Source organism: Patiria miniata, unplaced genomic scaffold, assembly GCF_015706575.1.
Source record: "Patiria miniata isolate m_02_andy unplaced genomic scaffold, ASM1570657v1 HiC_scaffold_25, whole genome shotgun sequence".
Lineage (NCBI taxonomy): Eukaryota > Metazoa > Echinodermata > Asteroidea > Valvatida > Asterinidae > Patiria > Patiria miniata.
The window spans coordinates 7,699,022-7,727,014 of record NW_024037064.1 but is presented as its reverse complement, the minus strand read 5'-3'; the positions used below and the strand labels follow the sequence as shown (position 1 = coordinate 7,727,014).

The window sequence follows — 27,993 nt, the reverse complement described above, 5'->3', positions numbered from 1 at the left end:
ATGGACGAATCGATTTTGGCTGAGGGTGCCTAGAATTCTTACGCTCCGTGTATGGAAAGTTTAATGTGTAGGCTGTATCACGTTATGTGTTAGTTTTACACACATGAAAAAAAATGAGAGAAGTTTGGCATTTATTAATGAAATGAACATTGCTTGCCATACGCCCCTTTTTGTATAATGGTAGCGTCTGAAGTTTTTTTGAGTTTTTTTATGGATTTTTTTTAACAGTGTCTTCTTTCGTAGAAACCGGATTTCATCGCAATCCAAAAGTCCCTAGATTTTACCGATTCTAATTAAAGGCCAGGGTTTGGACTTAAAAAGGCACCCCACTGAACTGCGGGAACATTTGGCGTGGGCTTGCTGTTAGCGTTGCACATTGCGATGGAGAGCAAATTCAAGTTAGCTTTTCTGTTCTTGGGGCTGCAAGCGTTTCTTGCAGGAACGGTGGAGTCTTCCCACTTCAGGGGCGTGTCTCTCTCCTGGAGGGCGACTGATGATCCCAATGAGGTAGGGGCATCAATCAGTTAATTCGTTCCTTGATAAATTAATCGTGTTATGTATGTGCTCTTAAAAACCGTTTTGCAAATGAGTTAGTATAACTTTGCCCAATGTTGCATTCTCACGTCCGCACTCTTGGGCAAAATTGTTCCTACTATATAGTTGGTCAATGTTACCCAATGTTACCAAAAATATAATACAAAGGTCGTGCAAATAACATTGCTCGAAAGACCTTTATCCAAAACTCATTACATTGTGCTCGGCGAATATAGGGTTTGGTTTGTGACCCTGGTAACGAATCACGGCGTAGCCTATAATAAACTGTAATACAGGGTGAGTACAAAAAAAACGAAACCCAAATCTTGGGACCATTGTTTTAAAGTAATCACATAGGAATGTGTGTGAATTGTTTTTGTTTTGCTGAAAGAACGCTCACCTTTTGTGTGATCCGTGGACAGAACCTTAAAACGGTTGTTGTGTTTAAAATTCCGCAACTTGAAAAGTGCATGAGTGATTTGAATTATTCTTGTACTAAAATAGAGCTTATGAATTGGGCTTTCATATCCTAGATTTTGAAAGTGCTACATGCAGAACTTTAATAAAAAATTAGTCCCGACATTTGGGTTTGGATTTTTTTTTACTCGCCTGTATTGAACATGGTGTATGTACTTATCAGGTCAGTCAGTCAGCCAGGCAGACACTCAGTCGGTCAATTAGCTACGCGCCGGCCCCCTGAGATTAGCAAACAACTTTTATTTTAACGGTTTTACTGCTTCTTTATTCACCGTTTTGCTCTATAGGTGCTCGGTACTCTGTTTAGGCATGTTGTAATCAGCCTAGGAATTTGTGAACCTATGAATATACAATGTGGCTCATTAAAAAAATTATGATTAAATTTGCTCATTGAGAAAGTTGATGTCATTTTACTTCGTCATCAAAAACACAAAGGACACCAAAAAAAACCTCGAATAAATCGTTTAACTCCATGCGGAAAACACAGCATGCGATGACATCACTACTTTGTTCATGAATATGGACATTTGCATTAGCATGAAAATAAAAAGCACTGGAACACATTTGCATTACAATATGGAATTCAACGTTGTTCAGAAACCCTCAATGCGCCCGTTTTTTTCACAGCTTTATAAATTGTCAAATTTATTTTGATTCTTCCATGGGCCTAAACATTTTAATATAAAACATGATTTCAATCGGTTTAAGACTTGTTACAATTAAATTTAAGACTGCTGCAATGAGAACAAGGGCCGAAATCTGCATTCGCGAAAGAGTCAACCAAGTAGAGGGAAGAGCGGCACAGTAAACATCTAGGAAGTTTAACACAAAAGTCCTTTTCGAATTCGGGAACACCACTAATTTTTCTTCCAAAAACAAAATGACCATTGTTGCAAAATTAAAAATAACAAAATAAAAAAGAAACAAATAAAAATAACTTAAAAAGTCAAGAAAGCGATAGTTCCCTCAACCAAATACACAACATAAAAATGACAATTAAGACCATGGACAAGGTAAAAAAAAGCAGCAACACTTTGTTGAATTGGCCATAACTCAATAACTATTTTTCCGATAGGAAAGATTTTTTTTGTTAAAAACCTACTGAAATAAACATGTCCAATATGTATCAATATTTGCGATTTATTTTTTTCAAAGAAGTGAAAAAGAGGGTGCTTTAAGGGTTTATTTTAGGGTTCACCCTGTATTTTGAAGATTCTCTTAAAGAAACATAATCGTGACATATCGTCTATGGTAAGCAGCAGGGGTTAGTTTCCTTGTCGACAAAAGTCGTCCTTAGTAAGGCAAGGGTTACGTACGTGAGCCCTTTAAGTGCAAAAAAAAAACGGTTTGCACTGATTTTTGCTGAACACAGTTCACACTGATAACGCAAATTTGTCTTCTCGAGTCGACGACTGTTTCTATGCAACTCTGAATTGCTCAGAATGCTGAGTGTAAGGGCCCATTGTGTGTTAGAATTTGTTCCCTTTAAGTGCAAAAAAAACGGTTTCCACTGATTTTTGCTGAACATAGTTCACACTGATAACGCAAATTTGTCTTCTCGAGTCGAGGACTGTTTCTATGCAACTCTGAATTGCTCAGAATGCTGAGTGTAAGGCCACATTGTGTGTTAGAATTTGATTGAGACACGCACTCTTAGGGTTTAGGTTTTCCATTGTCTACATATCTGGTTTGGAGGTTTTCCGTTGTCTACAGATCTGGTTTGGAGGTTTTCCGTTGTATGCAGATCTGGTTTGGAAGTTTTCTGTTGTCTACAGATCTTCGTCACAGACAACTTTGCTGATAGTGTCCCACTAACCCGGATACGTCACGCAATTTTGATCTAATTAAACAGGCGTACGTGCAGATATCACGAGGAAATATATACTGTCCAAATGTTGGTATTTAAGAGTAGGTCGATCGGGTATTTTAATAATTGGGCTAAAATCAAATCACGAACATGAGATTTTATCTATAGAACAGACACACTGAAATTTATTTCCTTGTGAAGATATTTCTTTGTTCTCGTGTTGTAAAGTTTTCGAGTTTGAAAGTGTAGTTTTCAAAATGATCTTAGTTTAACCAGAATTAATATCCTTGGCTGAAATTCGGACTGAATATCCCTTTTCTAAAACTCTTCCATTTGCGACAGTTCAACTGACCTTGAACATTCCTATAGTTTTTTGAATGAAATCCATATATCTAATTTGTGAAAACCTTGTGGAGACGTAGAAATTGTCCTGTGGAGACGTATACAATCTTTTGTTCCCTATTGTGTGCATGTCTCCAGAGGGCACGGTGTATCAGATCTCAGTGATTCACAGCGAACATTATATTGACTAATCAATTCAAATCGAGCAGTTTGAGAGTTTGTATATTTTGATTTGTTGCCTGTGGTAAATAAGCTACCAGTTTTTCTTACGTCACAAATTATTTAAGTAGGTCACGTCGATTAGTTTGCACACATTTTGGCACCCTTGTGAGATTTGTAGAGGATGGATTTTGCTAATCTCAGAGGCCAGCCTACGGTCGTTTACCTATCTCACTGACTCACTGACTCAGTCACTCACTAACTGCCACTTGAGAACCGCGCGGTGCTATTGTATAGGAATACTACCAACCGACAATGAATGTGCTACATCTGGCCCACGTGTTTAGAGCATATGCAGGAAAAGATTTTCTTGCAAGTGAGTTGAACTGCTGCAAACCGCTCACTGGCACTATGACGGCATGGATTGACCTGAGATATTCCAAACAAATTAGAGTGGCCCGATATTTCATCCGTAGCGAGAACTTCTTCAGGCACAAATGACAAAGGAGCAAAAAAAAACATGTAGGGGACACAAACAGTGTTATTCATATCTGTAGAAAGGGAGAAAATGGTTATTAAACACTGAAACACAAGAATAAAACAACACACTTACAAATCAGGAAGGAGGATCACCACGAAGGCATTCTCCCACCGCAAACTGCTCACTTTTGTACTGGTATGAATAACACCGTTTGTGTCCCCTGCATGCTTGTTTCTGGTTCTGTCATTTGCCTCTGATGAAGTCCTTGCTAGGGATGAAATATCAGGCCATTCTAGTTTTTTGGAAGACTTTCAGTGAACATGCAGTTGAATCAACTGAACAGAATTGTGTGCATTCTGTGATCAGTTTCACACGGCTTGCTTCGTTAACTTTAACTCAGGTTGATATCGACTGGAGGTTTTGGTTCCGTCGATCGGGTTCCTATCGATACTGCGACCAGACGCACATCGCCAACGCTACTCAGATAGACACGGGGGAGTACCTCAAGTGCGACCAGTGCAGCTATCCACAGATAACGCGCATCACGTACGAATGTACGGACTACAGTCTGGCCGAAGATTGGCAAACGGGCGTGGGAAACACCAGGTTTACCATCGACCCGGGGTTAACAACATTCGACATAAGGTGGGTTTTATGAAAAGGGGCGTGGTCAGTGGATCATGATTATTCAGGTTAGATCGATGGTTATTCATTAGAAAATAACAATGACGTCACACCATTGCTATAACTCAGTCATACATGTTGGCCTACATTAAACCATTTCAAAGAACGGCGTTTGTCGAGCTGCCACAGTGGCCTATTGGAAAGTTGAATGAACTACAGGTCGCAAGATCTGTGGTTCGAACCCATGTCCATTCTAATTTCATCTAATACCTTTTTTGGTTGGAAAACACTACAGGAACCTAAGTGGCTTCTATCCACACAGCGTGATAAATATTCATGTTAGGGTGTGTGATATGATTGGTTGAAATACGATGTACGCTACAAAAAAAATAATACGCGCACGGGTTCCTGCAACTGAAAGATCAATGGATTGGCAGACGATACAGAATAAGCTGTGTTGCTCAAGTGATTACTAGGCGCGCCGCTTCCGAATACTTTGCTACAGCTGAAAAAACCACAAGGGTCTATGTAGCCTGTCGCCAAGGCAATTGTGGCTTAACTTGCCGGCAGTAGACAAAGCGGCGAAAAAGCGAGGCGACTGGAGCGGGAGACCACACTTACGAGTGGCGAGGCCACGAGGGCCTTTTCCAACTTGTCAAGAATGTGTTATGTTTTTCTTTATAATCTCAATTTTTGCTACCCCAACATGATGGGGAGTAATAAGTAACAGTCTGATATTTTCTACACAAGGGGTTTTGCATAAACATTTTCCGAGATACCAACTTTTACGACAATGTGTTAGTAATCGCGTTTAAAACAATCTATTATTACGGTCAATATTGCTCCATTGTTTGACCGGTTTCTAATGAAATTATATCGTGTAATTTTTAAACATGATGACAAATCACTAGACCAAAATTATATTTAAAATTTAAAACATCTTGTATTTCTGGATTTGTTGCCCGAAAACGAGTTTGGTAGTGGGTAATTATCGACAGACCACTATTTATGTGGCGCGCCCTCTATTAAATAAAAGAATATTGGTACAGATGCTGCTCTATTGAACAAAAATAACAACTCAGTTTCCGATCAATAACTCAAGAAATGCAAGACGTATTAAACTGAAATTTTGTGCAAGTATTTCCACGGAGGAGTATTGAATATCATTAGAAACAGTCTGATAATAAAAATAATATGATCGTAACAATGTAGTGTTTTACATGCGAAAAATACACATTGATTTTCATTCGAATTGCAGTTGTCGCGCTTAAAACGCTGTATTGTTACAGTCAAAATTGCTTCATTGTTTGACGGTTTCTTATGAAATTAAATCTTGTAATGTTAAACATAATGACCAATCACTAGACGAAAATTCAATCTAAAACACCTTGTGTTTCTGGAGTTGTTGCCCCCCAAACGAGTTTGGTGGTGGATAATTATCGAGACCACTATTTATGTGGCGCGCCCTCTATTAAATAAAGAAATGTTGGTGCGGATGCTGCACTATCGAACAAAAATAACAACTCAGTTTCCGATCAATAACTCAAGAAATACAAAATGTATTCAACTGAAAATTCTTGCAATTAATTTCTACGATGTGTACCAGAGGGGTATTGAATATCATGAGAAACAGTCCAACGATAAAAATAGTATGATCGTAACAATGTAGTGTTTTACACGCGAAAAATACACATTGATTTTCATTCGAATCGCATTTGTTGCGCTTCAAACACTGCGTCGTTACGGTCAATATTGCTTCATTATTTAACGGTTTCTTGTGAAATTAAATCTCGTAATGTTAAAAATAATGACAAATCATTAGTCGAAAATTCAATTTAAAACATCTTGCATTTCAGGAGTTATTGCCCCCCCCCCCAAAAAAAAAAAAAAAAACGAGTTTAGAGGTGGATAATTATCGAGACGTTAAAAATCTTGTATTTAAAAAAAAAAACGATTTCATTCCGCGGCGCCATAAAATTTGGGCACGAAATAATTTGAAACAAAAATGGGGACCCACCCCTCTCCCCCAAAAAAACCCTCCACATATCGCGAAAAATTCAATCCAAACTTAAACTGAACAAAAAATAAAGCACTCTTTGTGGGGACGATAACTCAAGAAAAACGCATTGCATTGAATTGAAATTGCGTCCAATATTTGGTCGTGATATACGACACGATAAATTTGAAATAATATTTCAAATTTATTGTGTCGTATATCACGACCGAATATTGGACGCAATTTCAATTCAATGCAATGCGTTTTTCTTGAGTTATCGTCCCCACAAAGAGTGCTTTATTTTTTCACTGAATTAAAATTTCGACCAAAAATTGTACTCCCGGACGCAAACCATTCGAAAATCAACGAGAACCCTTGAAGAATAAATTTAATATGATTTAAAGAAAAACAGTTTACAAATCTGGAAAAAAAAATTCAATCCAAATTCAAGTCACTTTTAATTGAACAAAATAAAGCACTCTTTGTGGAGACGATAACTCAAAAAAAAAACACATTGCATTGAATTGAAATTTCGTCTAAATAATTGTTCGGGATATAGGACACAAACCGTTTGAAAATCAACGAGAACCCTTGAAGAATACATTTAATATGATGTAAAGGAAATCAGTGCTTAGAATTACGAAAAATTCATTTCGAATCTGAATCTACGTCTATTCTAATTTTTAAAAAAAAAATGAAGCACTCTTTTGGAGACAGTAACTCCAGAAAATCAATTTGATCCGGAACGAAACTTCGTTGACTTCGATAATTCGATATTAACTATAAAATGTGAAACAACCCGTTTGAAAATTGACGTGAACCAAGAAAGAATACATTTAATATGATTTAAACAAAATATAGGTCTAAGCGTTTAATTAATCACAAAAACCGAATTTGAGTCTCTTTTGACATATGACACACTTTGTTGAGAGATAACTCAAGAACAACATATTGGATCGGTTTAGAATTTTGAACAGTTATTATTAACATTTGACATAACCCGTTTAAAAATTGGCGTAAACCGTGCAAGAATACATTTTATATGATTAAAGGAATGAAGTGCTTAGAATTACGAAAACTTCATTTCGAGTCTATTTTAATTGAAAAAAAATGAAGCACTCTTTTGGAGACAGTAACTCCAGAAAACAAATTGTACTGAAATGAAACTTTGTTTGATAATATACGTCGCGATGTAATGACAAAAAAAGTGGAAATCGACTGGAACCGTGGAAGAAAAAACACACACAACGGCAATAACCAACTGCCAACAGTGCATGTGCCATATTTATGGACGCTGCGTACATTTTGCTACCCTCTATGGGTTTTTCTAAAGAGGGCGCCCTAGACAACCACTGCTCAGCACTGTATGTAAAGACTTCTGTCAATGCGGATATCACAATCTGCCCATAAAAGTGCCCTGTCTGGCAACTGCCTGCAGAGGGTCTGGCACATGTTTTTGTGTTGTTTGGACATGGATAGGGTCTCGCGTAGTGGGGGAAGTACCTGCGTCCAAAGTGTACGCAGGTGGCTCCTTCGAATACACATTTCTTGTAAACGCTGCGCAGGGTTTAAGAAATACAGTTTACAAATCTGGAGAAAAAAAATCAATCCAAATTCAAGTCACTTTTAATTGAAAAAATAAAGCACTCTTTGTGGAGACGATAACTCAAGAAAAACACATTGCATTGAATTGAAACTTCGTCCAATAATTGTTCGGGATATAGGACACAAACTGATTGAAAATCAATGAGAACCCTTGAAGAATAAATTTAATACGATTTGAAGAAATACAGTGTACAAATCTGGAAAAAAAATCAATCCAAATTCAAGTCACTTTTAATTGAACAAAAATAAGGCACTCTTTGTGGAGATGATAACTCAAGAAAAACACATTGCATGGAATTGAAATTTCGTCCAATAATTGTTCGGGATATAGGACACAAACCGTTTAAAAATCAATGAGAACCCTTGAAGAATAAATTTAATATGATTTAAAGAAATACAGTGTAAAAATCTGGGAAAAAAATCAATCCAAATTCAAGTCACTTTTAATTGAACAAAAATAAAGCACTCTTTGTGGAGACGATAACTCAAGAAAAACACATTGCATTGAATTGAAACTTCGTCCAATAATTGTTCGGGATGTAGGACACAAACCGTTTGAAAATCGACAGAGACCGTTGAATAAAAAAAATAATACAACAACAACAAAAGTGTTGACAGAAGTCTTTACAGTGGTGACTAGAGATCGATCGATCAGTACATGGTGACCAGTATTTGTGTAGCGCGCCCTCTTTTGGAAGAGCCGTAGTTTCTGGGGGGGAAAGGGTTTGTTCTAAGAGTAAGAAGAGTAAGAAGATAAGAGGTTGAGTGTGCTTCTAAAGCGTAAATGAACCACAAATAAAGTCTAAATGTGAAAATGAGAACTTGAAAAAGTCCTACACATGTTCGGGTACATGGTAAGTGTGGGCTTTATTCACGGACGTAGTCATGGACATGCCTAGCCCCATATATAGTCGTGTTCCCTAACGTGGCGCACTTCGAAGCTTACCCAGCTTTCCTCGTGTAGTGTTGCCAAACCTCTTTGTTGATAAACTTCAAATTCATGCAGTGAAATACTGGTACTTTTACCTTATTAACGCTTGTTATTTAACCTCTGTGAACAATTTCGGTTTCATAAAATTTAATCCGAAATGCAAAAACGGTCGCGTCCGGAAATTGGGCACAAATTGGCGGAGTGTTCCCTAACGTGGCGCACTTGAATAAATCTCAGAAAATTCCAAATTAACATTTAAGAATTTCTGTAAACTTGATAAATTCTGATAAATCATTATTATCTTTACTTACAAACCCAGCCAGATGTTTGTCAGAAAATTATTTTCTTATTTTTCGGGGCATTTTCAAAGGGTTCACTTTGCACTTGAAAATAAAATCGGAAAATCACGCCAAAATATGTTTTTCTTTTAACTTTGTAGCAGGTAAATAAACTCGCGATTTATGAACGGGAGTGTTTAGAACTTGATGAAATTTCACTTTCTGTGAAATTTCAGTTAAAACTTTTGCTCTAGCTAGGCGCTACAGGCGAAAAATAAAAGTGCGCCACGTTAGGGGCCGCGCCACGTTAGGGTACATCAACAATATGTGGCCTATTTACTGGACTGCCTCCGTAAACATAGGCCACACATCCACATGTACAAAAAACGTGTCGACTTTGCCAAATTTTGATTTTCACATTTAGGCTTACTTTGTAGATTTTTTTTGCTTTAGAAGCATTCTCACCCTCTATATAGGCTAATCAGAAAGTGCTGCCTTTTTCAGATGTTTAATTTTTGTGAAATTTCATGTTGAAATTTTGATACGCAAACGTGTGCAAATGTATCTGGAAATTTCACAAAAAATGGACATCTGAAAAAGGCAGCACTTTCTGATTAGCCTATATAGAGGGTGAGTATGCTTTTAAAGCAAAAAAAACGTAAAAAGTAAGCCTAAATGTGAAAATCAAAATTTGGCAAAGTCGACACGTTTTTTGTACATGTGGATGTGTGGCCTATGTTTACGGAGGCAGTCCAGTAAATAGGCCACATTTATGGGGCTAGGACATGCCAGTCACAGTAAATTGGCCACATTATGGGAATATATACCATGTATGTAGGCCTATCAATTTTCATCAGTGATCATGCCTATGGCTACGCATGATGCTGTTGGGGGGGGGGGGGAAGGCGTTGCTGGTGTATACAGAATACTAGCATTGCCATTGGCACTGGTAAAATATTATTATTACATGCTTCCTTGGTTAGTGGTCCTCCAAAATATTTAAACTGGAGATGTGTTGTTTGAGATTCCTTCCTCCATGGAATAAAGGGGCACTAGGTCCTGAAATCCCCGAAAATGTTATGTTTTGGATTGTTTACTTAGCCTATTTCAAACATCTGGTTGAAAGGAAACCAACCTAATGTCTTACCGTTCCCGAGGAAAGATGAAAAAAAAAACGCTTGTTTACATTGGACATGCATGCCATGACGGAGTACGAATACGTTTTTCGTGTCGTTCTCATCAGTGTATGCTATGCACGTTGAGCTTGGGAAGCGCGCATTGACAATCACCAATGCAAAAAAATATGGTTCCTTCAACGTCCGCAAAAGGCGAGCACTTTACGCGTACGAATGAAATCACAACTAGCATCCAAACAGCTCGAATTTATGGGGTCGCAAAAGTGGACCCCGAAATTCGTTTCTCGCATGTTTTTAGGGGATAGTTGTGTGGATGTTTATATCCTACTTTTAAATGTTCTTTCCGATTATCATCATCTCATTCAAAGCACGTTTTGTAGCCCAATTGGGCTGTTCCAGGACCTAGTGTCCCTTTAACTAATTCACATTGCCACAAAGAGCATTCTGAGTCCGGGTTTTTATTATTAATATTATAAGTGGTAGTTCTGAATCATGTAACATTAGTTACTTTGCCAGTTGGCATTTGTACGACCCCATTTCTTTGTTATTACAAAACTAGCCAAAACAGCTGATCAACTGACCGACCAACAGACCAACCATAATATGTACAACCATGGTACAACTACAACTACTACTACTACAACTACAACTACAACTACTACAACTACAACTACAAGCTCCTGTCAAAGCTTAAAATTGTATTCTCTTTATTATTGTTTTGTTCAGATATACTGAATGCTGTTGGATTCCTCTCGGCAATTCCCCATCGTCCTACAGCGCTCAGGCACACGTTGATTTGAATCCACGTAACGGCGTTATCAACTCGTCCCCTATCACGTCATGGATGCCTGTCACCCGCATACAACGAGGATGCCAGGCGACACTCAACATACCAAGTAAATATACATGCTAACTGTTACGAAGGGCAGTACATTTCAATTTGGGGTTTTTCCTACACTGTCCTAGTCCGAGTAACTGGGACCCAACTTATCGCCTTTTTAACATTTGGACATGGTCTGGCAATAGTAGGGTCCAAGCTAATGGTTATATGCCAAGCAACACAATTCTGTCACTGGCCCAAAAACCAACACTTTCCAACCAAAACATCAGATTTCACCATCAAAACGGCCTCCAAATTACTAGATGCGCCACCTGAGGTACAAGTAGACATCGATGATTAAGATGGTTGTACTGAAGTTTACTTAAGATCCGGAAGAAAAGTGAAATTTTCCGTTCAATTTCGAGAGCTCCCCTCGCGATTGTGAACACGTTAAATTTCCGACTCGTGTTAATGTTTGTATGATGCGATGTGGTCCTCATGCCAAAGTGTTCTTTTGATGGTCCCTGTATCCTGAATGTGATTCCGTTACCGAGTGCGCACGATGCATTGATTATGATAATGAGTAGACTGGATCATGTTTGTAAACACAAGTGCATTTTGAACGATGATAGGAAGTCGGGAACTACGGCAGCTTTTATGGACGGAAACCCGTTCAAGCTAGTTCCCAACAGTGAGCACGCAAGAGGCGCTGCATGGCACCAACCGCCCGTAAACTGCGTAGGAAAATCGTGATTTCTACCCCAAGAAACTTCAAAAATTTCCAAAAAGGTGTCATTGCATTAAGAGAAGTCTGCTCTAGGTTGACAATGTCATTTTTTTAGAAGTAACAAAAATTCTTGATCCTAATTTGATCGAAACAATACAGGGGCCCTACACTACATGATCGCCAAGTCCATCTTTACAAGTCCATCACAAGTCATCAAATGTCCTTCACAACTTCTTCACAATTCTTGATATTATGTCATCCTAAGACCATCACAAGTCATCACATGTCATCACAAGTCACAACTCATGCAGTCAAAAACCAAGTCAAAAAGCCATTTGCGAGTTAAATTTGAATACAATCTGGAACGCTGACTTAATTCAATGCTTTGCACATTTTAACTTTGCATTCTCCCGACCAAAGAGACTGTTAGTGTTACTACATCACGTGATTCGGGGCAAGCCTTATGCTCCGGCATGGTCTGGTGTCTTTGTGCCATTCTCATGCACCCATTGTGAGCGATGTATAGACCGCTTGCAGACACGATCGATAATTGACGCGCGAAGGTGCACGACGCCATGTTATGGGACAAAATGTGCATGGATAGATATACGCCTGTCCCACAACATGGCGTCGCGCGCCTTCGCGCGTCGATTATCGAATGCATCTGCAAGCGGTCTATTGATGCTGAGCGTCTCTTACGTAACTATGCAAGAGCTTGCCCCGAATCATGTGATTAGCAACAGTGTCTTTGGTCTGGAGTATTCAAGGTTAAAATGTGCCAAGCGTTCTGAGCAAGTCAGTGTACCAGATGTTATTGAAATGTAAATCCCAAAGGGTATAGGTTACTCGCAAATGGCTTATTACTGCAGTTCATGCGAATTGGGAAAAGGCATCTCTTTGTTATTGTTCATCCCTGGTTGTGATTGGACTTGTGATTGAAATTTACTCGAGATCAATTTGAAAACAGCTCTGACTTATTAGGCACTTAATGATTTGCATTTCTTCAGAAACCGATCCAGACGGAGATGAAGTCAAATGTCGTTGGGCATCGAGCAGCGCTGAAGGAGGAAATGTGACGCCAGTTCAGAATGCTACCCTGGATCAAGTGAGTACAGACTCTAGGCATAACTACATGTACGCCCTCGGTGATAAAAATGAAACATGCATGGGATTTTTTAAGGACGCATGAGTGCCACAGAAAGACTGTACAAATTTGTGTGCATTAAAATCCTCCAAAATCCTCATGGCAGTTTTGGAGGATTTTAGAGGATTGCGGATGAATGGTGTTTGAGAAACATGAGGATTTTGGAGGATTAATGATGTTTGAGAAACATGAGGATTTTGGAGGATTGAGAATGAATGGTGTTTTAGCTCATGAGGATTTTGGAGGATGGAGGATTAGTGGTGTTTTAGCACATGAGGAAATTGGGGGATTGAGGATTAATGGTGTCTGAAGAAGAGGAGGATTTTGGAAGATTAAAGATGAATGCATTTCTGAGGCAAGACTGTCTGACGAGTTTGAAGGATTAATTGAGGCGCTTGGTATCCTTCATTTGAACATAAGTGCGACATTTTGGAGGATTTTGGAGGATTGAGGATGGTTATAGCAAAAAGGCCCCAGAGGTGGGGGGCAGGGGAGTAGAACAGGTTAAGTGTAATATGGAGCACCATGGTCCAATGGTTACTGTGTCCAACACATGGACGATGTTAAGTGGTTTCAAACACTGACTTTGTTTGTGTCCTTGGGCAAGACACTATACTACAATTGCTTTTCTCCAAAGACTTTTTGGGAACTTTTAAAACTGTGGCAAAACATGCTGGCTTTTACAAAATCGGAGAAAGATATTCACTTGAAATCTACAATTGTAGGATGTTACTGTTAGTGCTGAACCCATTGTTCGCAAGTATTTCAATACTCGATTTTGAAGCTGGGTGCAGTGGTCCAGTGGTTACGGTGTTAGACTCATGTTGGAACATGGTCCTTTTGCTCTTCAGCAAGGCACTTTACCATTATGGTTTCGTCCTTCGGATGGGACGTAAAGCCTAAGTCCTGTGTGTTTTGTAATGCACGTTAAATTTTAAGGAATCTAGTAACACTTATTGGCAAGAGAAGGGGTTTGCCCTGGTGTTTCTGGCAGTGGCTGCAATATGCGCCGCAGCACCTCGTAAACCCTTATAAGGTGCTACATAATGGGTCTCACATATCTCATAAACTTCATTTACCTGTCTTTAAAAATAGACATAATTACTAGTGCCGTGAGTACCTAATTGCTGGTATAGATATATGTGCTATAATAAATTCCGGTATTGTTATTTTGTTATTCTAATTCAGAACACATGTGTTGTGACCATCGACGCAGCATCACTATCAGGATGGTATGCAGTTGCTCTCATTGTTGAAGATTTTGCGACGCCAAGCTCTGTCACAGCGATGAGCAAGGTCCCGCTGCAGTTTCTGGTCAACGTGTACCTAAGCTACGACCCTTGCGATGACAAACCGGTGCTGATAGATCCTTCGCCGGCTCAGGGGAACTGTTACGGACTTGCACCGGGGAAGACGTTCAGTGCACAGATCCGCGCAAGGGCTGCCTATTCGCAGTGAGTACACAATCACATGTCAAAGACAACATTATCACATGTCAATCACATGTCAATCACATGTCAATCATTTATCAATCACATGTCAATCAATTATCAATCACATGTCAATCACATGTCAAATCCAGTGTTGTGGAGTCCACCATGAGTCCATCACAAGTCCTGTCATTAGTAAATGGATTGAAAGTCCTTACAACAAGAAACGGGGAGTGAATCATGAAAATAACTAAACTGCAAAACACTGGTCAAAACATGCATGCAAATAAGCCAATCACAAGTCAATCACATGTTAATCACATGTCTAGTCACATGCAAACCAGATCTCAAACACATGTCAATCACAAGTCCAATCGGGCATTGTTGTCAAGTCTATCACAAGTCCATCACAAGAAACAGGGAGTGAATATATAACTCAGCAACGCCTTTGTAATTACAAGTCGCGTTAATAGCTTGTGAGTTGAATTGAGAGTAGAGGACTTTTAATGGAATTGTGATGGACCCGACTATAAAACATGCAAGTTAATAACACCCACATGGGAAATTGTACACACACACTGTTGGACTTAGTTTCCGGAGGTATGCCAAACCCAATGTAAAAGACCATCAGTTTAGGGGTGCTGTACCTATCCCAACAGATTTAAACAAAACCTGCTGTTGAACTTTGATGGGTTGAGTTCAGTTAGGGTTAATAGTCGCATTTATGCACAGCGTATGATCTGTCTGTTTCATTTTGAAAAGTATAGCCAAAAATGTCATTTTAAAGACTGATTTTGCTGGATCTGATCACATTCGCAGAATAACGGAAATGGAAACAACCTCCCCCGTCGGCATGACAACAACAGCCGTTTCACTGGTGCCCGGTAAGATGGATGAGTACTACATCGTGGCCACGTGGACACCAACTGACAACCAAATGGAAACTCACATCTTTTGTTTCAACGCGTTGGACTCAGATGGGTAAGATCAGAATTTATTGACCTTTTTTGCAAGAATTCCTCCAAAAGACTACTGTTTGAATAGCTGCAAGTGATCTACTATATACTTTTAAACTCACAATCTACAAAGCCACATAGTTTTGTAAAAAAAAATATGTAATTTTTTTTGGCAGGTATACAAGTGAAGTGCGGTGTGTGTATCTGACTGTTAAAGGTATGTCAGATTTGTTTTGTTAGAATAACGATAATATTCAGGGGTGTGAAATCTCAGCTTGAAAAGCCGATTTCAGCTTTTTTTGTGTTGGATTTCAGCTTTTTCCCACACTTGCTGTGTACAAATGTATAGGAGATTTCAAAAATTCAGCTTTTTTTTACACCTTTTTCAGCTGTTTTTAGCTACCTGGTTTTTTTATCAGTGGTCGTCACACCCCTGATTATTTTATGATTTGCACATATCTGGCCACATCATAGGCCATCAGCCTGGGGGTTTGGTCAGTATCAAATCAGGGCATGAATGATTATAGTGCGCATGCGCAAGGTATGTTTTCTACAACTGTACAACTGATACACTGTGCCCTCTGGAGACGTGCACACGATAGGGAACAAAAGATTGTATACGTCTCCACAGGGCAATTGCTATAGATGAATCTTCACAAGATTTTAACGAAATAGATATATGGATTTGACTCAAAAACTAGGAATTTCCAAGTTGGGTTGATCCGTCCCAAATGGAAGAGTTTTAGAAAAGGGATAAAGTCTGAATTTCAGCCAAGGAAATTCATTCTGGTTAAAATAAGAGCATTTTGAAACTTCACTTTCAAACTCGAAAACATTACTACACGAGAACAAAAAAATGTCTCCACAAGAATACAAATTTCAGTATGTGTGTGCATGCATGTGTGGCCTACTCAATATGAGTCAGTGAAGGATGCATTGGATTTGAACCTTAGCCCAATGATTGCTGCACCAGTGTTCAACCAACTGAGCCATTGAACCGATTTTTGAGAGACGTGCATCTTTTCATGTAGAGTTCTGGAATTACAAGTCAGTAGAACTCTGGTAGTAAGTAGTAGTAAAGTCTGTCGCGAGCCAATGTGGCTCATCGGGCCGGTGTTTACCTCCGATTTCCTTGGCATGAAACGACTGAGAATATTTCTACTCCCCCTGAATGGGATGCCAGTCCATCGCAGGTTACTCCCCAGCTAATGCCGGTACCCATTTATACTCCTGGGTGGAGAGGGGCAAGTGGGGGTGAAGTGCCTTGCCCAAGGACAAAATATATGGCCAGCGGCTGGATTCGAACCCCGGACCCTCTGATCATGAGTCACGAACCCTAACCACTAGGCCACACACTCCCCACTTAGACTTCTGGTACTGTGTTTTAAAGGTATGGTTCACAGCCAGCCATGTTCAATTTTGTCTCGCCCCATGATATCTTTGTGTTTGTTTCCGTGCAGCCCCTCTCTCTGTGATCCAGAGTTGGCCAGCTGATGGCTCAGTAGTTCCTTCGAATTTGGGAGTGTGGACCTTCAAGTTTAACCAGAGTGTGAGTAAAACCGCAAATTTGAATTGAACTAATTTCCGGTATTTTGAAATTTATATATACATTTTTCATTACACTTGCACTTCCAAAGTATAAGATATACAACGACCAAGCATATGTTAATACCAAAATGTATGACGCATTCATTTCACAAAACGCGTCGTAAGTGTGACGCGCCGTACATATAGGTGTATATATATAGCACATCATATAACTGACATACAGATCCTAGTCATTTGATAGGTGGAACTCACATCACGTGACATTCGTTATTGCTCCCATTTACGCCACGGCTCAAAAAGTACTATCTGCCCATGGGGAATGGGAAATACTATTCAACAGTTAAGATCATGACGCGGTATTTGTGTGCAAATGCATGCTGGTGTGCGCGTTCAGCATTGCGCGTAGCGCGTATTGTTCCAAAGAGCCAGCGCTACAGCATTGGGTTCAAACATTTAAGTGAAGGGGTGGTTTGGAAGAGAGAAATACATTTTCCGCCAGTTTTTTATTTGCAAAAAAGTTTAAATATATCAAATGACAAGGATCTGTCAGTTATATAAATAAATATTGAGTGGCTTCAAATTGTGAAATGGGAGGAATATTATCGCTTGGTAAAATCTGGACTTTTCCAGTTCACTCGGTTTCGCCTCGTGAAATGGAAAAGTCCAGATTTTACCTTGCGATAATATTCCTCCCATTCCACGCTGAGCCACTCAATATTTGTATAACATGCTGACTGTTCAATGTGTTTATTCAGCGTACAGTAAAAAGTTGTCTATTATTTCCTAAAGAAAATGTGACTTGCATTTTACTACTGTTGCCGTGGATTAATTGATCAATCACGATTGCAGATTATCAAGATGAATGTTAATGTTGTGCGTGGTGCTGTGTGAGCAGATTCCAACTACACCTGTTATGGTATTTCGTTTACTGTTTTGTGACATACAGGTTACCATAGAGACGGCAACCACAAACATGCTGTTTAGGAATCAGTACAATAATATGTATATGTTCAGCGGCAGTGTCACGCAAGGCGCGCCAGACACCATTCAAGTCAGTCTTCAAGGATGGCTTAGTGCCAACTATTGGTATTCTGTATCACTGAGCGAGGGTGTCGTCAAGAGTGGCGATTCGTGCCCCGTGTCGTCGGAGGGATATGACATGAGGGTATACACAACATATGCATGGTGGACCACCAGTGGTAAGTGAATATGCCAGTCTTAAAGCCTGAGTCCATCATTTGCAGCTTTCAAAAAAAGTAACCGGCGTAATATTGTTGAAAAACATACTGGTTGAAAGATAGTAAGGGGACTAAACTCCCTGTGAAATTATCCTTTCTGGCAAGCTCTCATTTTGATGAAATCAACGAAAGACGGCATTTCCAACGGTGCTTCTTAAGAAGCACCGTAGGAAAATTTAAATTAGTTGTTCGTTTTGTTTTCCGGCGCAGCGCTCACAAGCATTGGAACGACGCACAGGCGCGCGCGGTTGCTATAATTCGTTGGATCAGTGCGCAACATCGCGTAAAGCTGCAATTCAAAACAATTCGAAACATGATTTAGCAACTTTTGATTTGAAATTGAGATCCTAGAATGCTGTTTTTCTCTGAATATGAAGCTGAAGCTGAGCTGAAACTTTATCAAGTAAGTTGTTCAGTATCCTTCATTAGATTTTGAACACTTTTGTTGCTTCAAACGAACAAAATGCACTAATTAAAAATGATGGACTATAGCTTTAAAAGCCCGGCGCACACTTTTCCGATTTTACTCGTTCACCGGATTAACTGATCACCGGATCAACTGATCACCGGTACAGGTGTATTCACCGCAATGTTAACCAACACAGTACACATGCCAAATTCCGTTCTGTAGTCGGTCACATGGTGATCAGTCACATGATGCTCAGTCACATGACAAAATGAGTGCCGTCGGTTTTGAATCATGTGACTTCCTTCTTAAGTCTGATTGGTTGACATAAATATTGCGTCCTGTGAAATCGGAGTGCTCCCCGCACACCTTTCCAATGACATCACATTTTTGATGAATTCGGTTGCGAAGAAAAATCAAACATGTTTGATTTCATTCGGTCACCAGTTGTACGGTCAGATTGCTCTGATTTTTCAGGGCCCATCTCCGTCCGAGATGATCCAGTGAATCGGTAAAATCGGTGTACAGTGTGCTTTATGTGGTTGGGTCTTTAATTTATGAAACGGGTGAGGGCAAAATGATTCCACTTTGGGAGTTTTGTTAGTTCGCCGAACACGGAATTATGTTCTCCATATTTGTCCCACGTGCCACGAGGCCAAAAGCTGACCTGTGGGAGGCAGACGCACCACGGTACAGTATTCTTAGTTCACCAGTCAAAGCATAGCTGTAAGTTACTTAGCAGTCCCAGCTAGTCAATCCTGCTTTATGTAGGCTGGAAATTCTGAACTATTGAGAACAGTCACTTGTTTGATGAAAGGACTACTTGGCACAGAATGTTTGTTTGCATAGGAGATTTTCAAGCTGGTGTGCAGACGCTCAGGTGTCAGTCTGCAATTGACCCTGGGGTGCCATACATCTACTGACTTTGTCAGTAGTTTTTCAAATAGTTTTTCCATCTGTTTAGACAATTTGAGAAGGCACTGTGTTCACCAAAACACCTACTGAAAAATTGTGAATAACATTTCAACTTACACCCTTAGTAAACAAAAGTAACATTGCGTCCATGAATTACACTTTAACCCTTACTCTCTGAGGGTAGTTTACTGCATGTCAGTTGGTTATGCCAATGCCCTCCAGCTGCAGTTTATTGGCAGATAGTTTTATTTAACAGTGAAGGCTCCAATTGGCAGGAGTTGGAGGCCCTGGAGGGTGCCTGATACTGACCAGCTGGGGGCACTCACTTTGTTATCAGAGGACTCTCATTGTTCTCTGTGGCATGTATTGGAGTGCCTGTCCAGTTACCCTTGAAATGACATGGCAGATATTGGAGGGCCATGCAAAAAACATAGGAGATTTTCTTGAGGCACATATTGGCATGCGTTGGAGGGTCTAGTAGGGTAAGGGTTAAATGAACTAATAACCGGATTTTTTTCCAACTCTTTCACTATAGCCACAGAGGGATTCGGCACAGAGGTAGCCACAACACCAATGGAGGGCATGATCATGACCACAGAGGTCAGAGAAGAAATGGTTCCAAGATTTCCAACAACACCTGGAGGTATAATTAAGTGTTACAAGATTCTGTAAAATAAGTATGTGAGCTTGTGTATCACTTCTCTTCAGGACTGTTAACCAGTTTACGTTTACGGAGGACATGATAACACACACTGGCTGTTTTTATACACAGGCACGGCTGACGGGTTTAAACATCCAGATTGCATCATTGAGTTTTTCACAAGTTGTTAACAAGTTGCTCCACCGTGCAGCGGGCACTCGTCTGTGAAGCAGTCGCTTGACCGATTGTTCCTCGTTTTCTCTCACAAAATCCATAAACTTTGGCATTCAGCTTTTGCAATAATCATTCAAAGAAAGCAAAGGTATAGTCCTTGTAGCAAAGTTGTATGCCAAAGAGTGACATCATGATGTCATCATGGGTCGTGTGACAACATTTTTAAGCTACATATTTTAAAGTCCTATATCTGGAGAACTTGGTCTTGAAACTATGTTCTTGCATTTAGTTTACCTAACTGCATATGGACAAAAAACGTAAACTCATAATGTAGAAAAGCCCGATGTTCTGTTCATCGGACTAGACGTATAGTTCTATAATTGCTACTTTTGTGGTAATACAAAAGTATTCATTTTTGGAATGAGACACTGAGAAATAGTTGTGCAATAATTACTTTAAAAACTGTTCAAAACTTGTGATTTATTGTATGAAACTGAGTCTGATTAGCATTTTGTATTTAGAATGCTGTGGTTATGGTGTTTGACTCATGTAAGATGGTGTGTGGGTTCAAACCCTGCTAGGAACATGGTGTTTGTGCCCTTGGGCAAGACACTTTACTACCATTGCCTCTCTCCACCCAGGAGTATGAATGGATAGAGGACCGAATGTGCGCTGATATCGGCTGCCGCGTGGTCTTGTGGCCGGATGAATGGGGGAATAATTTTTTTGTTTTGTAAAGTGCTTTGAGATTGTTGATACGATGGACAATAAGAATACACACATTTTTTTTACAATTTATTTTCCAGATTGGATTACAATGCCAGCAGAAAATGAGGAAACTACAGCGGTGATTGAAGCGGCCACTATCCAACTGACCCCACCCCATCATGGGAACACCCAACCACCCCCCTCGCCCACAATGGACTGCTCCGACTCTGGCATGACGGTCTTCATTCCGCGCTCTGTGATTGGTGACGCCTTGGCATCTCATTTGCATTTCCTGGACCCGGCGTGCGTGGGAAGTCACCACAACGCCTCCCATGTCAAAATCGCGACGACCTACAACCGATGCGGTACCTTTATGGAGGTAAAAGTTGCGATATCTTTCTCTAGAAGAGTCAATCAGGGTCCAATCTGCAAAGGGCCCATCTCAATTCATATCCGGGTTGAGTTCCAGACAAGCTGCGGGTAGAATCATTCACTTTGTCCAGACAAAGCTCTGCATTTATCCCGGACATGTTCCGGGGAAATTTTCAACAGCCACTGCTTGACTCACCAATACTGATACTTCAGTGCGGGCAGATTGCAGAGTTGTTCAGAATCCTACAGCTCATATAGTATAGCTGTACAGTACTTGTACAAATATTCTGCAGCAAAAGCCGTGGCACACATTACCCAAATCCTCTGGAAAATTTCAAAGAAACTATTCAAGTGTTTGCTTATGCCTTGTGCCATGATCAGTTTGGGTTTTTGTTTCCTGATAGGTTCGTGGAGAGAACGTGATCTTCTTCAACGTTGTCCAAGACGAGGCTGTTCCAATTACACCAGGCGAAGTTATAACCCGAGACCTAGACATTGAGATTCCCGTCCAGTGCATCATGGACTTGGAAGGGATCGGTGAAATCAGGTGGGTCTGGGAGGCTGAGCAGGGTTATAACCTGAAACCAGGTTATCGAGATTCCAGTGATTCATGGACTTAGAAATGATCGCTGAACTTCGGTGGGTTACTTTGTTAACAGCAACCTTGGTTGCTTACTTGCTTATGGCGACTCTGAAGGTCGGACTCCAGTGATAGTTCTCCAAACCACACTATCCATCATACAGGTCTTGACGTCTTGCCCACTTAAGCCGGTATCCTGTGCTAGGAGTTTGATGTAGTCCTTAGGTGGCTGTCCTCTTGATCTCTTTCCATTTATGGGTTGCCATAGTAGAACCTTGGGGCAGCTTCATCCTTTCTCCTTGCACAGCGTCCTGCAAATCTCATTCTCTTGTTCTCAGTCTCTCAGAAATTTGCCCTAAATTCCCATACAAGTCCTTATTGGTGGTATGTGCTTGCCATGGAACATTGAGTGCTTTCCGTAGTAGGCTGGTATAGCAACCATCTAGGGCCTTTTTCAGCTTTGATGTTAGTGTCCAAGTTACTGCACCATATGTTAGAACCTTGGTTACTGAAGAAATTTCCCGATAACATTGATTTCGTCACTGTCTTTACTTTTTCAGTTTCCGTCCTGACACCTCTAAGATCACGTTCGGCGAAGACGGATTTGGCTCCTTCAACTTCTCTCTCCGCCTTTACCCCACCAACGATTACGCCACGCCCTACCAGCCGGCCGACTATCCCATTGACGTCACCATGGGTGAGAAGTTGTACTTCGAGGCTCGTACGTGGAGTGAGCCTAATCTGGAGCTGTTTGTGCAGACGTGTCGCGCCACGCCAACCTCCAACCCAGACGACTTCCACCGTTACACTTTCATCCAAGATGGGTAAGCCTAAAATTGTTGGAAAATTGCATTCCCAAATTCGGCAAGGGTCAACCCAAATAGTTTTTGAAGTCAGATTAGCACACTGTTAAGTTCAGGGAGTAACAGGCAGGTCGGTTTGGGGTGACGATGCGAGGGCGTGTTGGCCTCAGCCAACGCCAATTGGGCTCCTCGAAAATGACGCCGCTACTCCTTGTAAATAGCGTAACCGTCCTAAGATATCCACGCATTTGAGTCCTCTTTTTTGCCGGAACACATCGATGTAGGTGTGACGTCCTCTTCCTATTCTAGTGGTGCCTTGGTTTGGCTCCCACAGGATCATTGGCTTGAGGTGAGCTTTGGGAGCAGACGCATTGACCTGCCAGCCCTCTTCTCCTCTCCCTGATTTTGGCAGACACTCTCGGCTGGCCGGCATACAGGACGACGTGGCCGACTGCACCCTGTTCAGCACCTTCTCTTGCTGCACCGTGAACATCCACGTCTCTGCTCCATACAGCAACACAGGCCAAGTTCGCGCAAGGACTATAGTTGACCAATGGTTAACTAACGTTTGCCCGAACTCTGTCTAGTCGACGATGGTTGACTACACTAGTCGACTATTTGGAACCAGCCTACTGGGGTTGGTTGCTTCGCTGGTAACCAATAGCCGCGCGCATTCATAACGCTAGCAGAGAGCCAGGATCCAGAAGTTTTGCGATGACATTTTGACCAGCGTTTGATTAGAGACGTTCACACGTTGCTACCAGTGCGCAGGCTTAATGTACGTCACAAATCAACCACTAGTCGACTAATGGTCCTTGCCCGAACTTGGCCATTGACTCATCCGTCGCAACAAAGAGGGTTGCTTGAGGTCATCACTCATCTTGGACTTCCACACCTTCATTCCCTGCAGCGCTCTCCATGCGAGGGTGCTTCAGATCTTGAGGTCCTGTTCAATCGAGACGATGTTAATTTTCTTTTTTTCTTTCCTTCTCAGTTGCATTGAAGATAACACAGTGGTGTTCCGTCCTTCTTACGACCCAGATGTGGAGCGCTTTGAGATCGACGTCTTCGCATTCATAGATACCCTGCCCCAGCCGCTGGTAATGTGAAAGTTTCTTGAGTTATTTGAGTGTTTTCGAAATGTAGAAGTCGTCGCCGGCTTCGGCTTAGGGACATTCTTAATCCCCTTATTTAACTCTTGCTAAACACACAGTATAGGTCCATGTGTTCTACAAACAACTGTAGCCAAAGCTGGCCATAAATCGGGGGTTTCAAAACTACTCTATGCAAGGACTTTAGAGGGCCCTGTTACATAGCAACATAGGTGAATGATGGAGGACACATAATGCTGATGGACATACACCTTTACTATTTTTTTTCTGTCTCTTTTTAGCTGTTTCAGTGTACACACCAAAACAGCTATTGTTTTTGTTTCTTATTTTCTGTGTTTGTTTTTGTTTTTTTTTCCTTCTTTTTTTCATTACGTTTCCGTAGGATAACACATGTTTTCGTTCTGAGCACCACTTCAGGACTTTTTTTAAATTCAATCAACTTCAAACCTGACACATACTTAGACCACCATCTGAAGATTCAGGCGGAATCATGACGCCATGATGACGAAATGTTATCTTATTATTAGTCACGTTACAAATGTTGTTAATTTAAAACACCAAATTCATTCGCCCAATGTTGTTTTAGAACAACACACTTGTACATGTACATCCAACTTTGGCAAAACTCCTACATGGCAGTTGTTATTAAAACAGAAATGACCTTCTTTCATTGTTTTCTTCAAAAATGACAGTGTGTGAGAGAGAATAATATCACAGGGAGTTTGGTGCCATTACTATCTTCAACCCAAGGAAGCTTTTCATCAATAATTTCGCCAGTAACTTTTTGGATAGCTGCAAATGATATACTCTACCTTTTAAAAAATGAAATTCTTTGAAAATACAACCTTTTCAAGCATGTTTCCTTCTGAAAATAGATTGTTTGGTTTAGACCTGATACTTGGAGTCATGAGAATTATTGAATTTTGAATTTGAATATCAAAACAAATACAATGTTAATCCATTATTGGTGATTATACATCTGTCCTTTTATGTATAGGTTTATGTTCATTGCGACATGATACTGTGCAACTCCAGTGATGCGTCTTCCCGGTGCGCCCTCGGCTGTCCGACCGGTAACATCAATTCTCTGCTCAGTATGCGCAGACGCCACGCCAGATCCGCGTCTGGTTCCCGTGCTTATGCCATTACCCAGGGACCCATATCAGTGGTGAAGCAGGAAGGAGGGAAAGGTAAGGAAAGGATGGATGTACAAGGAACCTGACTATTTTTAATTTGGTTCCAATTTTTAAAAAAAAAAGTGACGATGCCTGACGCCTACACGATGACTCCGTGTCTAATAACCTTGGCATATTCAGGAAATCGCACGTACTTCGCATGTAAACCAGTACAGAACATTATGCACACGTCTGCTGTGTGTCCTGTTCAATCAGGGGCTCTCAAAAGTGGTAAAAAAACACTCTCTTTTGGTGGTGCATGGAGCTCATAGTCAGTGGCGTAAATCTGTGCTGGCGAATGGGAGAAGACGGGGGAGGACCAAAATCCCCAAAATTGCCCGGCCGTGGAAATTCGAAAAGTGGGGGGGGGGGGGGGGGGGGGGAGAGACACCTCAACTCTAGGGGGGGGGGGCTCTTCAGGATAAAGATCTATAACAATATGTATACTCGTGCTTACATCATAATGGCTCATTCTTTAAGCTTTTGTACTTTGTTTCTCCACTTTTCAGTGCTATTGAATACATTTTAGTGGTTGATCGAGATGTTTGAAAAATACCTCAAATCCGCATTTTTTATCTCATCACATAAAGTGGGTGGGGGATGATTCAATAGCCCATCCCCCTGGTCAAAAAGTTGAATGGTGATATCCCCCCCGGGATTTACACCCCTGCCCATTGTGTCCCTTTTAGTTTTTGGTAATTTATGGAATTTTAACATGCTTTTCCTTTTTTTCCTTCAGAAACCAAGTCAGAGATGTCGTCTGTTCAGCTGCCAGTGCTTCTGACTACTGTCTGCCTATTGGTTGGCTGTGTGCTGGTACTCGGCACACTGGTTGTCGTCATGCGTAGACGCAAGCAACGCGTTTACGCCTATCAACCACTGATGGTTAACGAAGAGGATTAACTTGTGAAACAAAACGGCTTTCAAAAGGTTACCTTAAAATCAAGGTAATTTGACCAACTTACGACCACAAAAAACTTACTCAGAATTTGACCACGATTTTGAAATGTTAATAGATTAGACAATATTATACAAATAACGAATGTTTATGAGTGTAATGGTGAGAATCATTTCGTGAGGTGTCGGACGGAATGTTCATCGAATATTCCATTTTTCATTGAACTAGATTATTCTTTCCATTGCACGAATGTGAAACATTCATTAATTGTTTTAAACAACACCTGATTAAATCTTTGTCATCCGATTAGTCAGAGCCACCAATAGTGTGACAGAGCCACCAATAGGACGAATAAGTCAATGTCATGTGATTGATTTCCATCCAAATCAGATGACAGGATTTATTCAAGCGTTGCATAAAAATGCATGCAAGCTTCCAAAGTAAAAGTAGCAAGGACGTTTAGCAAAAATTTAGGATCATATTGGTTAATGCAGAAATCACTTTTCACTTTCCTGAGCATTATCAAATCAAAAAACGTGATTTAAAATTTAATTTTATAAAAAAAACTCCTTATTCAATTGTGTCATGGATAAAGTGAGAATACATGTATGGAAATAAATTAAAATAGAATGAAATATTACCAAACCATAACAAAACAAGACAACATGAAAAGCGCCAAATATTGCACAGTTTTCCGAGTGCCTATTCTCATAAGGTCAAGTAAAAAAAAAAGTTTCTCGCCCCCAGCGCTTCCATTTTTAGCGCCTGCCTCCATTTTTTTTTTAGTCTTTTTCTTTTTATCAAACATTTGCAATCTCCAATTTGAAATTTTGCATGGCATTACTGGGTTTTTAAAATATTGTTTCCAGCAAAATTGTAGCTTTGTACGCAAGTTCAAAAGGGCGACAGGCTCCTTTTGATAAAAAAGTATGGGAAGATTTCCAAATACGAAGTTCACTCAACACCCTGTGTACAAACCCTATGAGATTGGACTGAAAAATTCTAAGTGTTTTCTAAGAAAATGCTTGTATTTCTTCACTGCTCAAATTGACTTTGATGACATGAAATTGCTATCTGGAGCCTCGAAAATCTGTGGCCAATGTGAAAAAAAAAACTCGTACAAGAAACTTATTTTTTACTTGGCCCAATAAGCACAAACTGTTCATTAGAGTACAAGGCTACGCGGCTTCGTTTTTAGAGAAAAGCACAGGAATCATAAAAATATGTACTTGAAATATTATTACCCACTGCAAGTTTCAGCTGCAATAGTGTATGTGCAGAATGTGTGCAATTCTAGACCAGCAAAATTGCTACCGAAAATTTGGTCAAATCTCACTATTTTACACTCATTATTGTTTTAGGTACTGCGGACTCTGACTAGTCTAGCCACAGACCCTGTCATAATTATCAGAAGAGCGTGCATGATTGTTTATAAATTAAGGTCATTTTTTGTAATGAAATTTTGTAGTACATCATACTGTAGGCAGTGGTGTGTGAACTCAATTAAGGTAGAATGGGAGTATGAACTTCAAACTTGGTATGTGGGTTGATCATTTTATGGACACCTCTACTAGGATTCCTTGGGTCAAAGATGACGGGTTGGTTTTTTTACGGTAAAAAAGGTAAAAAAGGTAGAAATGACTTTGTGAGGATCTCTCTAGCTTGAGTAATCCTGCTGACAAATGCTTATCAAGAATTTGACATTAAATGTCGAATTCTTGATGAGCATTGCAGCTGGGGTATATGCTCCCAACAAATGGAGTTTGCATTAAGTAATTCATTATCAGTTTTATAAGCTGTTGTACACTTTCACTTTCCGAATTGTGACCAATTTCCAACTTGTATCATGGTTTACTTAGCTTTGCATAGATTAATAAAAATGCATTGAAAACTTGTTGATTTTGTAAGTGCAATCAAGTTTTGCGGGTGTGTCTCAAATAAATGCTAGCAGCATATATCCTGAAAAAAATTAAAGTT

The 27,993-nt window shown here is 40.2% G+C and overlaps 1 protein-coding gene across 2 annotated transcripts; it reads left to right on the top strand.

The window, feature by feature from the left end:
* The first annotated feature begins 328 nt into the window (after positions 1-328).
* Positions 329-26,993, top strand: LOC119732967. Of its 2 annotated transcripts, XM_038206550.1 has the most exons (16): positions 329-507; positions 4,201-4,445; positions 11,097-11,266; positions 12,925-13,022; positions 14,250-14,515; positions 15,311-15,472; positions 15,624-15,664; positions 16,908-16,996; positions 17,942-18,194; positions 20,090-20,197; positions 21,175-21,455; positions 21,853-21,995; positions 22,589-22,852; positions 23,826-23,931; positions 24,941-25,133; positions 25,858-26,993. In XM_038206550.1, the coding sequence occupies exons 1-16, from the start codon at positions 382-384 to the stop codon at positions 26,019-26,021; spliced, it is 2,709 nt and encodes a 902-aa protein (XP_038062478.1). In that variant the 5' UTR covers positions 329-381; the 3' UTR covers positions 26,022-26,993. The 2 variants fall into 2 exon arrangements, with proteins under 2 accessions (XP_038062478.1, XP_038062479.1); XM_038206551.1 differs by lacking the exons at positions 329-507; positions 4,201-4,445 and adding an exon at positions 8,786-8,879 and having other exon boundaries at positions 25,858-26,992.
* The last annotated feature ends 1,000 nt before the right edge of the window (positions 26,994-27,993 follow it).